The sequence below is a fragment of the Megalops cyprinoides genome, chromosome 24, assembly GCF_013368585.1.
Source record: "Megalops cyprinoides isolate fMegCyp1 chromosome 24, fMegCyp1.pri, whole genome shotgun sequence".
NCBI classification, from domain to species: domain Eukaryota; kingdom Metazoa; phylum Chordata; class Actinopteri; order Elopiformes; family Megalopidae; genus Megalops; species Megalops cyprinoides.
In genome coordinates, this window is record NC_050606.1 from 13,775,670 (window position 1) to 13,787,679 (window position 12,010).

Consider the following 12,010-nt stretch of genomic DNA (forward strand, 5'->3'; position numbering starts at 1 on the left):
GAAACACATTGCTCACTAAGAGAATACGAATTCTGCTAATCAAAGTAGCAACCACATTCAGTGACTCTGGTGCAGTGTTTTTGAGGGATTGCTATATTCTGTGTGCACAGCACATGTTGCCTCTGATTGGCCTTGACTGCATCCCAGCCACTCAGAGGTGACCATGATGAATGTGGCAGAGGAACAGAAGCTTGCCCTGAATCTTTCAACATCTTCTGAGGTCACTGGCATGATGCCACTGAGAGACAAATCAAGCTTTGCAGTGAAACAATTGACCCAGGCCTTGTTCATAAGAATAGAAAATTATTCAATGACCCATTAGAATTCTCCTCTTTATCAACCACAGACATTCATTTGCCACCATCAAAAAAGCCTGTTCTGCCAAACAGTCAGTAACTGACCTTGAAACACCTGAGTGACCTTTCAGAGAACATTCCTAAGCAAAGGGAAACTCAAAACTGAACTATACCTATAACTAACTATACTATAAGTGCTAGATACAGAACCTAAATAACATAGACAAGGGACAGCAGTACCATTTTCACGTTGCAGGAATTCACACCTCGGTCTAGGTGCAGCACATGCTTGAGCACATGACTGGACAAGCCCCTCTGCTGATATCAGTGCTCCTTCACATTGAAGAGCCCCCCCCCCTCCCTCCCCACCTCCAGCCCCCTCTGGGCAGACCATTTTGCTAAAACCCCAGTGACGGTCGTGGGGTGTTCACTCCACAGAGGACAGCAGTTATGTGGGTCTGCTGCCCAGCCCCTCTATCCATGCAGCCTCTGGAGCTCACTTCCACAGCTGCGTGTTTATTGGGGGATAATCTAGCTCCATGCCCACAGGCACAACACATGGAGCTTCCGCCCACGGTCTTCCTCTCCCAAGTCCGTAGGTGTTTCCTGTTCTGAGGCTGTGTATCAGATGGAGCTTCTGAGATGAGCACGTCCGCGTTTGATAGCTTCTCAAAGCACAACCCCTTTTCTTTCCCAAGTGGCACATTTTGAATGACAACCTAAATATTTTCCGTGCAGACTGCCAAATGACTCATACAGTGGACATCGCACATCCGTTAGCATGAAGCTATGCACGTTATCCATTTACACATATGGTATACTGAAGCAATTGATGTTAAACATCTTGCTAAAAACACCTGGTATATGGATATGAACTATGACTAAGACTAATTGACTAAGAATGTATTCCACATTTTCCTGGTACCCTTGCAGAATTTTCTTTTATTAATGATCCGAGTTTTTACAATATGTATACAGTAAATTTAAAAAATCCTATTGGGATTATACCTGCTGTTCTAATACTGTTGTAATACTATGTTATAATATTGTCCTTATCAACACAACTCAATGGCTTGGCTTCAGGTGGGTTTTTAAATTTTGGACTGATTACTTGCCACTATCAGCACCTCATACACGTGGTGCAAAAGGTTTTTTCTTTACAGCTCAATGGGTCTTTTAAAATAAGGTCACTATGGCAAAAATCTAACTTCACAAAACTAAGTCAAATTAAAGCAAATGCTACTTTTTTTATTTTCATTACTGACACATTTTTGGTCATTTTAACCAGCAAATTTACACATTATACACAGTAAAGAAAAGGTGTTTGCTTAAATTCATGATAAAGTTAAGCTTGCCACTTAACTGGATTCAGCTCACCTAACCACACTCCCAGTCATTCTGCTAACAGAGTCAGCATCTTCCATTAACACCAAGAAGAAATGCAAAACACAATTTGAAGTATTGTACAGATGAATTGTACTTTATTATTTCTGGAATGTAGAAGCACACAGGTAATGATCTTCAAAGCTGCCTGCAATACACAATGACTGACACCACCAAACAAATATCATACTGATCAGCTCAGTAGTTCCCTTCAATCAAGCTCCAGAACATAGCTAACGCAAGACAAAGACTACACATATACTTACTACAAGGGCATGGATGTTACTCAGCAGGTGTGACAAGACATTGGCAAGATGATTTTTTGTGACAATGGCTTACATTTTAAAACATGTTATGGAATGGCTTGGTATGACACGCTTCTAAATCCAGTAGAGTGGTGCCCAGGCAAAATCTTTGGAGTCTCAATACAAGAAACAGTACAACTGACTACTCGAAAACACAAAAGGAGACTGCAGTTTCCTGCTGAATCCAAGTATTATAAGGCTCTTCACACCTAAGGTCTACAAGAAAAGAAAAAAAAAAAACACTGAACTGACCGCACACACTTAAGCGCTTTCACTGCGGATTGCGCATTACCTTCTCATGGGTTAAACAACCAAACGGCTGACCTTCATTTCCACTGCCTACACTTGCAGCATGGCCCCCAAAATGAAACAGTCATTCAACAGAACAACAGTGAACCCAGCACCTAGTTTGGGTTGGCCACTGGCTCCCTGTGACTTTGGTCACATGTAACACAATTTACACACTATAACACACGGCACGTGCATATCAATGCACTTTGTAACTACTACGTAACCCTAGGGGTTTTGGGTCAAGTTTAAGGTTGAATTGAAAGGCTACTAAAGAGAATGGCTGAATAACTAAGGATTAGGTTAAAGAGGAAACATAATATTGTGTAGATGGCAAAGTAAGAGATGCATTGTAGTTCTCATTTATGTTCGGTACAGTGAAACAAAATGACACAGGTAAATTGCCCACTTAACACGATGTGGGACTTCTCCTTCCACTCCTTCAGTCTCGTTATCTGGTGGCAGTGAAGCTCACAACTAAAAACAAAAAGCTACTCTGCACCACAGATCAACGCATAATTCTGTAACAGGCAATCCATATAACAGACAGTGCTCCTTGTCAAGTTACATTCTTAAATATACAGAATCGGCACAAAAGTACGAATAAAAAGGATATGAAAAATGTTTCCCTTCAGAAATGCACTTTTCAGCATGGAGACCCCCGCCATGGAGAGAATACGGGGTGATGGGAGTGTTGGTGGGGTGGGGGTGGGGGATTGCTGAGGGGGGCGCAGCACTCTCCCCATGCGTCAGAGGTCGATGTCCAGCTGGATCTTATGCTCGAAAATGGCGATGAGCAGCATGATGCTGAAACCCATGAGGATGCCGGCGTTCTGGAGGAGGAAGTAGCCACAGTGGCTGAACCCATGCTCCCCCGCGTCGTTATGCAGCATCTCAGGCACCTGAGCAGAGATATGTCGAGACGATTGGTGTTAGGTTCTTGCAATAACGGGCACTGTAAACATGTTATTTACATTACATTTATTTAGCAGTTACTCTTATTGACAGCAACTTCCAACACAAGAGGAAAAAAAAAAGTATATAGATCCAATTTAAATGATGAACAGTGAACAGTGTCAGACCAGGCTAACATACACCATGAGTATAACTTACTGCCTATTACTGCCTAAGTATGCCCCTAGAGGCTAATAAGGGAAGTGTGTAACATTCAGTGCTTCTGCAGTTGGAGGGGCTCTGCTTTCACAAACCAAGAGTCTACTTAGAGTTGCACGTACTGACACTCCATCTGAGAGAGTAGCAGCCTCCACAGTGTGATCTCAAAAAAAGCCTAGAGATACTTAAGCATGCAATTATTATCTTGCATTTTTATCTAAAATTACATTAGAACCATAACAGAAACACACTAGGTGTCCTTTGAAGTAGAGCAAATCTATAATTGATGAGAGTGAATGGATATAAAATTTCTCTGCTCTGTAGGCCCTAAACTAAACTTGTGATTGAGAGTTATACTGACATGTACATAATAATCAATACTAAATAAAACAACCAATTTGCCTAAAAAGCCAGTCCACACAGCACACAGCTTGGCTTTGGCACCAAACGCACAGTGTGAAAAGGAACTCTTATTTAGTAATTTGTGTCTGATGTGCTACGTCCCATCTGGCTTCTAAAACACAGAGCTCTTCTGTATCCACCACATGTGAACGAGGGTTTCATGATGCCTGAAGGCACCAGATTCAGAGCATGGGCACTAGAGGAAAGGTCAAGCCAATAGTTCTAACACTGGAATGTTTTCAATTGGCATAACTGCAGGAAATTAATCTGCCTGACACTGGAGTTCAAATGAAAAAATACATGAAAATACATAATACATTCACATTCCTGAATAACAATGACAGAAACATGTTGCTGGAAAAATTACATTTCTAATCTGGTTCACATTGATAAAATGCCCTTACAAAGCTCTATAGTAGAAGTACAGGTCATTCAACAGTATGCAGACAGTAATATATAAATAGGTGATGTATATGCTTGTTTGGCTCTGTTGATATTTGTTTGACATCACAGAACAAACATCAGCTCTTTGTACGTTGTTACACATATGAGTTGTCGTAGATGTTTATTATAACCAGATAAAAGTGAAGGTGTTCCAGTGAGTTATATGTACAAACTTAAGCCCCCACAAAGTAGCAACACAGACACAAATATGGTTTAACTTCTTCAGCATTGCATGAGCCAAAATAATGGCATTATGCACCACACTCAAAACTAAGCAAAACTGCCATAAGGCCATGCACTGTAAGTGTAAAACAACTCTTTTAAGCTCACATTAGGATCAATGAGTGGTTAAGAATATTTAAGAATGACTACGGTTAGTCTCCAGCAGTGTTTATGAAGGAGTGGTGCTGTGGTTCAAAGCTAGCAGCCGAGGCGAGAGTTCGACCTACCATGTCCACCAGGGCGACGTACATGAAGAGGCCGGCGGTGAGGGCGAATATCCACATGGAGATGTTCTCTGCATAGTGGCCAATCAGGATGCCGGTGATCATGCCCAGGTACGCCATCATGGCCGACAACACGTTGTAGAGGATGGCCTGCTTCACGGTCATGCCCGCCTTCAGCAGCACTGCAAAGTCACCTGCAGCGGGAGAAACAGTGCTCACACCTCCTACACTTTTACTCCAGCTAAACCATTGGTTCACCCTTACTTAATATGTGCAGCGAGGGAATGTTCCTCAACTGAGATCCTGAAGGAATGGATGGACATATACTCAAACACATACATACCTTTGTATACTGGGGCTATCAGTTTTAAGCCCAAACCCTTGCCTTCCTTTAAAGGCTGATTCACTATAATGACATCAGGACAATATTAGAACACCCTCCATCTACAATATATTCCTTAATTTATCTGAAAGATAAAAGTTTTTTAATGCATCATCAGTAATGTAGTCCTGCTTTGTTTATACAGGTGATGCATTTCAACTGAATTTAGGTCATGGAAAAGATGTCACTGTCAGACCCCATTAGTAGTTGCAACATCTTACAACAGAAGTGTGAAGCTCTTCTTGGAAGTGGAAAACGCTGTAATCTTCGCCATCTACGTCACTGCTAACTTTGTCGGCTTGCTTAAAATTACAGAGGCTGAAGCCTCAGAGCTGGGCTCTGCGCCAGAATATTACTGCACTCCCTGCTTGCGGATCAGTGGTAAGTGAGTCAGCACGCTTCGCAACACATTCAGCACTGATCAGAGATCAGCTGAAGGAGTACAGATTTGGGCTGATCTAGACTAGTGTGCATGCGTGTTCCTGAGAAACACACAGCTGTAGGCTCTTTTTGTTTTTCTAATCCTTGTGTTATGTTTCCTGCTCTGTGGGCTGGGGAGAATAGGAGTACTCTGTGGTGAGGATTGTGCTGTTCTTACCCAGCTCGTGGGGCAGCTCGTGACAGAACACTGCCACTGATGTGCTGAGGCCGCTGGACAGTCCCTCGGTGAACGCCGCCCCTGTGGGAGGAGAGCAGACCACGCCCATCACAGTCAAATCAACGCCCTCTCACCTGCACTCAGGGTAATCACCAGCTGAATGATCGGTCATCTCTGACTGCTGCTCATGGGACAATTAGTATCACAGTGGTACGCACTTCCTCAATTTATCACATGCACCAGGAAAACAATTTTTACCACAGAAACACAAACCACAGAACATGAGACATCTGAGGACCAAGGTGCCCTACTCTGCCAATGAAGGAAACCTTGTGAACCACATCACATAACCTGCCTTACAGCTGTGGATATGTGCCGGGGAGCATTTCTGGGGTGTGTGTGCGTGTGGGGGAGGGGGGGGGGGGAGGGGGTTGCTACATTACTTTTTTCTTAACTTTGCTGACAATCAGATCTGTTCCAACTGAAAGTGATCCAAATGGAGCCCAGAAAACTTATATAATCAAGCTCAGGACATTCGCCCAATCAGACCACATATACATCAACCCAAAGGGGTAGCTGTCCTACCGATGGCCAGCCCGTCACTGAAGTTGTGCAGCCCGTCGCCCATGATGACCATCCAGGCCAGAGTGGCCACGCCCGCCTCCTGGAAGTGCTGCTGGGAGTAGGAGTGGGAGTGGCTATGCGGGTGGTGGTTCTGGGAGTGGTGGTGGTGCAGGATGTGGTGGTAGTCGTGGTGGTGGTGGTGCAGGTCGTCGGGCTGGCCCACCGTGTCATGGAAGTGGGAGTGGCACTTGTTTTCGCAGTCCTCCGCCGTGAATGCGTCGTAGCCCGATGGGCCCGCAGGGGGCGCCAGCATCACCTCTTCCTCCTCCGCTGAGCCCTGGCCGGCCGGCTCGGACGCGAAGACCGATTGCTCCTTGAAGATCCCGGCCCCATTTGTCTCTACATCTACACACAGCCACAGAAAAATGTTATTCTGAGTCTCTGTAGGCCGTCAGGGCAGCCAACATTAGTCTACAGCTCTTCTTTTTTGGGGGATTGGGGCTTTTGTCTACATTCACTTATTGTGTGTTGTGCAATGATAGGATTAATGCCAAATGGTCTCAGCTCCAATTCAATTCCATAGTAACAATGAACTCAGCAGGAACTTATTATGCCCTGGCTGAGTGAGATTTGAGTGAAATGAATACACTGAATTGAGATGGAGACAGTTAAAAGTGGACTGGCACAAAGGAAGTGGAACCCAAAATAAATATGCACAATGCTCACAGCCAAGGACTGATCGAATGCCTCACTTCCTGTGCAACCCATTTTTCAGCCAATGGGAATGTGACTAGTAGGGTTCTCGGTACCTTCGATTGGTTTCACATTGTCGTTTTCCTCTGTGGCTGGCTGCTTGTCAGCATCCACATTGTCTTCACTCTGGTCCCATTTTTTCTGATTCTGTGATGGGTGGCACATGAATAAGGCGATGGGACAGAACAGTTAAAAGTAGCTCCACACCCACTAAAACATGATGAACATCTTCTAAATATTACCTAAGATGCAAAATATCTAACAGCTAACCAATTCCTACTACTCAACTAGCTAGATGCCATCACCAAAGGTCATCCTTTGAATTGTTCTTATTCACATATTTATTTACTTAGTTGTTCTTAGGGAAGTGAAACTGATATACATGAAGAGGGACTATACTATTGGTCAAGTCAAAAAGCAAAGCTCATCTGCATCCATTCACCTTCTGTTTCTTGTCTTTGTACATCTTTCCAAGGGTCAGGAAATGTTCAATCAGGAACATGAAGTAGACTCCACCTAAGGCTGTCAGACCTTTCCACACCGGATCCAGATTGTCCTCCTCGTCACCATGGTGATGGTGTCCCTCGCTCTCATTGGCTGGGTGGTGGTGGTGATGACCTCCATTAGACTGTTGGATAGAAACGCAGTGTTCACCAGTGTGCACAAACACATATGAGCCCACTGTCACACTAGAGTACCTTAAGCAGTTACATTCCTGATTAAATGCTCCCAGGTCAGTTACATGGCCCCTACATAAGAGAGACTATCTGTGACTGGATGTCCATGATGTAGAGAGGAATTTTATATTCATCAATGATGAAAAAGTTAAAGTAACCAGGGTTCTTAAAGTTTGAAGGTTAGGGCACATGACAAACTAAGCACAAACTAAAATTAAACTTCAATGTTTCTGAGAAACAGTACAAAAAGATAGCATACTCTGGTTTGCAACAGCTGTAAACACATAATTAAACAAATGTCTGCCTTCTGTCCAGGATACGATGGCCATTAAATCTGACTGGAGTGACAGCAGGGCAGAACTATTATTTTATATTCCATTGTCCATCACTCATCTGCTTCATACTGTACTTTTTCTTTCAGTCCACAGACTTGAAGAAAAATCACTTATGCAGTCATATTAATAAATCTTTGTTTTACTCAGGCTGAAAAAAGGAAAGCCCACATTGTTAGGAGTCTTATCTGTGCAATACACTCTCCCATTCCTTTTGACTTAAATAATGACTGTGGAGACTTTTGACAGTATATCTAGTAAGATGGCTTATAATGAGGTCTACTTTGCCTGGGGAAATGGAAAAAACGCTCAGTTTTCACTTCTGGGACTCTCACAAATATTTCCAAGACAGCAACAGCATAAATCTCATCACAGTATCCCACATAACACATTCAAACACTGCCGAGGTGGCACTCAGGCCTTTGCGGTTGTAACGTGGTGCCAGCTCACATGAGGGATGAGGTGCAGGAAGGCGTCTCCGCTTAGCGTGCCCACAGCCAGCGCCACCAGGAAGCTGAGCAGAAACTTGAAGAACACGCGGTTCATGAGAGGGATCAGGACCACACCCAGCAGAGACAGCAGGCTGATGATGGTGATGGACACGAAGCCCCCGATCCAAGCTGGATGACATACCAACAGGCCGTCAGAGGTCAAACCACAAATAATCCCTGTAGCAGACATTCGGCTCTATGTTCCTGAGGGCATTTACAGTTAATTTCAGTTCATTTCAGACAATGGTTTCTTTGAACCCCATGAAGCTCTGGTTTGAATCTGAGCTTACAAAGATACTTTTAAGTTTTCACACACCAAACAATACCAAGACACTCTTCTTACCTGCTTGGATTTGAGAGGGTTTCTGGCTGTTGGCATTCAGCTGGTGACCGTCATGATCGTGATGGCCGTGACCGTGATGGCCATGACCGTGGTGATGATGTTCATGGTCATGGTCTAAAAATGGAAAGAACACTCAGACAAGAGTTCATATAGAGCTTCTTACCAATATATTGTTCCCCAATCTCCAGCAAATATACACAGCTGTCAACACTGTGAGGGTAAACAGATACCCTTTTCTTTGTGGTGGTGATCTTCAGGATGCAGGATGCAAGATTTGGCATCAATCTGATTGAGGAGAGCTGGGCACAAGTAGCTGAAGTCACTGAGGGAGAGGACCATCTCCTTTGTCATTCCATGGGACGAAAGAATGCTGGAAGCATTTAAACACTGTAAAGCAGAGCAAAGAAGTGGGTAAAAGAGCTTACAGGAGAGAATTCAATGCTTCCTAATATATATGCATAGTAAAATAAGGTAATACTTGCACCAAGAAAGACAACTGAATTATTGTACTCATACTATGCAATTTTATCATCTTATGGGGTCAATCTTACCTCCTGTTTGTGATTTTCATGTTCATGGCTGTGATCATGATCATCGTGATTATGGTCTGGCTCATGGTCATGGTCGTGAGTATGGTCAAGGTCATGGTCATGGTCATGATCACGATGGTGGTCATCATCATGATGGAGATCAGGGACATGTTCTGGGTCCTGGTCTTCATCGTGACTGTGGTCATGGTCATGGTCATGAGCAGGGCCATCCAAGTGGTCATGGTCATCTAGGTGTTGGACATCAGGGATCTCCTGGCTGGGCTGAGGGGACTGGGTCTGCTCCTCGGTGACCAGCAGGTTGCCGACGTGCTTAGTAGTGGTGCCTAGGATGTCCGAGTGGGTGGAGTTAATACCCCTGGCAGCAGTGGCTCCATCCTGAGACAGGTCGTAGTCAGCGCTGCGCCGGCTGCGCACCTCTTGAGATTTGACCAGGACATTGGTGGCGTAAACGGCGGTTGTGCTGATCTCCTGGGGTATCCTCTTATCATACAGGTTGTGGTGAGCGTCTGATGTCTCCGTCTTCTTTCCGGGAGTGACGTTGCTCCTGACGACCTTGGCGGCTCCTCCCGTTTCCTTGGTGCTGGAGAGGCCGTGCCAGTGGGGCTGAGTGTGCTGCTGTGCGTGGCGGTGGTGGTGGTGGTGGGAGTGGAGCTGGGCATCCCCATCCTCGTGGCTGTCCCCCGGGTGGCCCGCCTCCTCCCTGTGCTGCACCATCACCTTCCTGATGCGATCCAGGCCCACACTTGCCAGCAACCGCTTCAAGCCCTCCAGGGAAATGGTGCCATTCTCTCCATACTTGCTGAACAGTGCCTCCAAGTGGTGCCTCTGTGCCTGCTCGGCAGCATGTGTATCTACAGCCGGCGAGAGCCTCCCACTAGACCCTGTCTCCTCCACAGGGAGACAGTCTGGACTTGTTTGCCCATGCGAGTGTACACAGCATAGGACAAGACACAGAAGGGCCCTGGCGTTCACCCACCTCTCCACTGCCATCCTCTGGAAGAAAAGGGACACAGTTCTGTATGAAATGTGTACCACCAGGCACATTTCTAGTCTATTTCTAATCCAACCACAGCAAAAATTGTCTTATAACACTGTTTTTATTAAATGGCTTCATGGCAGTGTGGTGTATCATTTAAGGACGTGAGCCCATCGCCCAGACGTTATGAACAAATAAGGTAATAAGTGCTGGTCTTGGAAAGAATAGACTATTGCACACTGGATGTATATTGGAGAGAATAAACTATTGTATTATAAGTATACAACAGATGGAAATGCATTTATATACAGCTACAAGCACACTTATATACGATTTAGCTACTTAATTTTAGGGTGCATGGAGCAGAGCAAATAAACACATTAGCGAGCAGATGTTCACTGTAGGCTAACAGTTTGATTCACCCCAGTGCGGAATTCGGGGAAATTCACATTTAAGTGAATTCACCCGAACTGTGGTATGCGTGAGAGCTGTATGTATATTTAGCTTGCTCGCTAATGTTATTAGCCGATGCCTAGGAGAACCAGCAGACCGTTAGCTGCCTTTATAAGACACAACTGATACGTGTACGTACCTTAGCCGTCGGCAACTAACGTACGGGGAATCCGTTTGCTAACAACCAGGCTCGTGATTAGGTTATTATCTCAAGGTAGCTAGCTCGTCATACAACCTCTGTTCCATCTTGTTAGCTACGTATAGCTAATTTGTTATCTCTGCTAGTTACCTAGCGTCCCACAAAACACACTGCCTTTCTATTACTAAGTCCTGCAATGTGGCTACCGATATATTTGATGCCCACTAAAATTGGTACCTACGTTATCTAAGTTACCTAAATGCCTATCTGAACCAGCTACGCCATATATCCCGCTAGCGAGCTAACTAGTTAGCTAGCTAGCTAGCTAGCGAGCTACAAACAAATTGTATCTAACTCTCTGTGGCATTTTGATATGGCGAGTTGCTCACGATGAAGGAAACGGGTGGCATGGCGTATGGCGTAGGCCGAAACGAGGCCTTAGCGAAAAATGAAATTACATTTTATTTCACCCACACAAACACTTGGATAAATGCAATCTGAGCGCATCCACGATGCTCCCAAACAGACAAAGACCGAATGCACACTGAGCTGTCAAAAGAAAGCGCCACAAGTTGATTTTGTGCGCTCCGCACTGGTACCAGTGCCGTGTGCAGAGAGTACGTCAGGCCCCGGAAACGCCATCAGTAAAGGAAAGGCAGCGCTGGCACTGCACACGGGCATCTGGAGGAAAACACTCGTAAACCTCGTTTACCTGTCAAGATCGATCAAAGTGTACCGAAACAGAATATTGTGTAATCGCGACTGAATACTTACGCTTATACCGTCGTGTTAAACGTTTAGTAAACAAGGATTTTTTGAAGAATCATAGACGAAGACAGCGGCTCATTGTCTTTGTCTGTTCGCAGGCGGTTTCGGGCTACAGTAGAAAGACGCGTTACATTGCTTGATAGCAGAGAAATCATGTGATCGAGGTTTCTCAAGCGGGCGATGGGGAAAATATCGAGGGCAGTTCCGTGTGCCCGTTGAATTTGATACTACCCACCATTCTGTAGGTTTCGGCTCTCTCTGATGCCACAGATGATGTTACCGCTCGTATTATTGTAGACATGTTGG

At 44.8% G+C, this 12,010-nt stretch overlaps 1 protein-coding gene across 2 annotated transcripts; it reads right to left on the minus strand.

The window, feature by feature from the left end:
* Nucleotides 1–2,934: 2,934 nt before the first annotated feature.
* On the minus strand, nucleotides 2,935–11,949 carry slc39a6 (solute carrier family 39 member 6). 2 transcript variants are annotated; one of them, XM_036519420.1, is made up of 11 exons: nucleotides 11,711–11,949; nucleotides 9,369–10,361; nucleotides 9,048–9,204; nucleotides 8,818–8,931; nucleotides 8,434–8,603; nucleotides 7,417–7,602; nucleotides 7,031–7,121; nucleotides 6,243–6,626; nucleotides 5,658–5,738; nucleotides 4,681–4,871; nucleotides 2,935–3,174 (listed from the first exon to the last, which is right to left on the minus strand). In XM_036519420.1, exons 2-11 carry the CDS (start codon nucleotides 10,356–10,358, stop codon nucleotides 3,022–3,024), a joined length of 2,517 nt encoding a protein of 838 aa, XP_036375313.1. In that variant the 5' UTR covers nucleotides 10,359–10,361; nucleotides 11,711–11,949; the 3' UTR covers nucleotides 2,935–3,021. The 2 variants fall into 2 exon arrangements, with proteins under 2 accessions (XP_036375313.1, XP_036375312.1); XM_036519419.1 differs by lacking the exon at nucleotides 11,711–11,949 and adding an exon at nucleotides 10,937–11,511 and having other exon boundaries at nucleotides 3,022–3,174.
* Nucleotides 11,950–12,010: the final 61 nt, after the last annotated feature.

What these genes read in the sequence shown, in the direction of transcription:
- slc39a6 (XM_036519420.1), bottom strand. Translation starts at nt 10,358, where the DNA reads ATGGCAGTGGAGAGGTGGGTGAACGCCAGGGCCCTTCTGTGTCTTGTC. An exon ending in ACCCTCTCAAATCCAAGCAG is followed by an intron (nt 8,604 to 8,817) that starts GTAAGAAGAGTG and finishes TATGTCATCCAG; the next exon opens with CTTGGATCGGGGGCTTCGTG. An exon ending in ACGTCGCCCTGGTGGACATG is followed by an intron (nt 3,175 to 4,680) that starts GTAGGTCGAACT and finishes ATCTCTGCTCAG; the next exon opens with GTGCCTGAGATGCTGCATAA.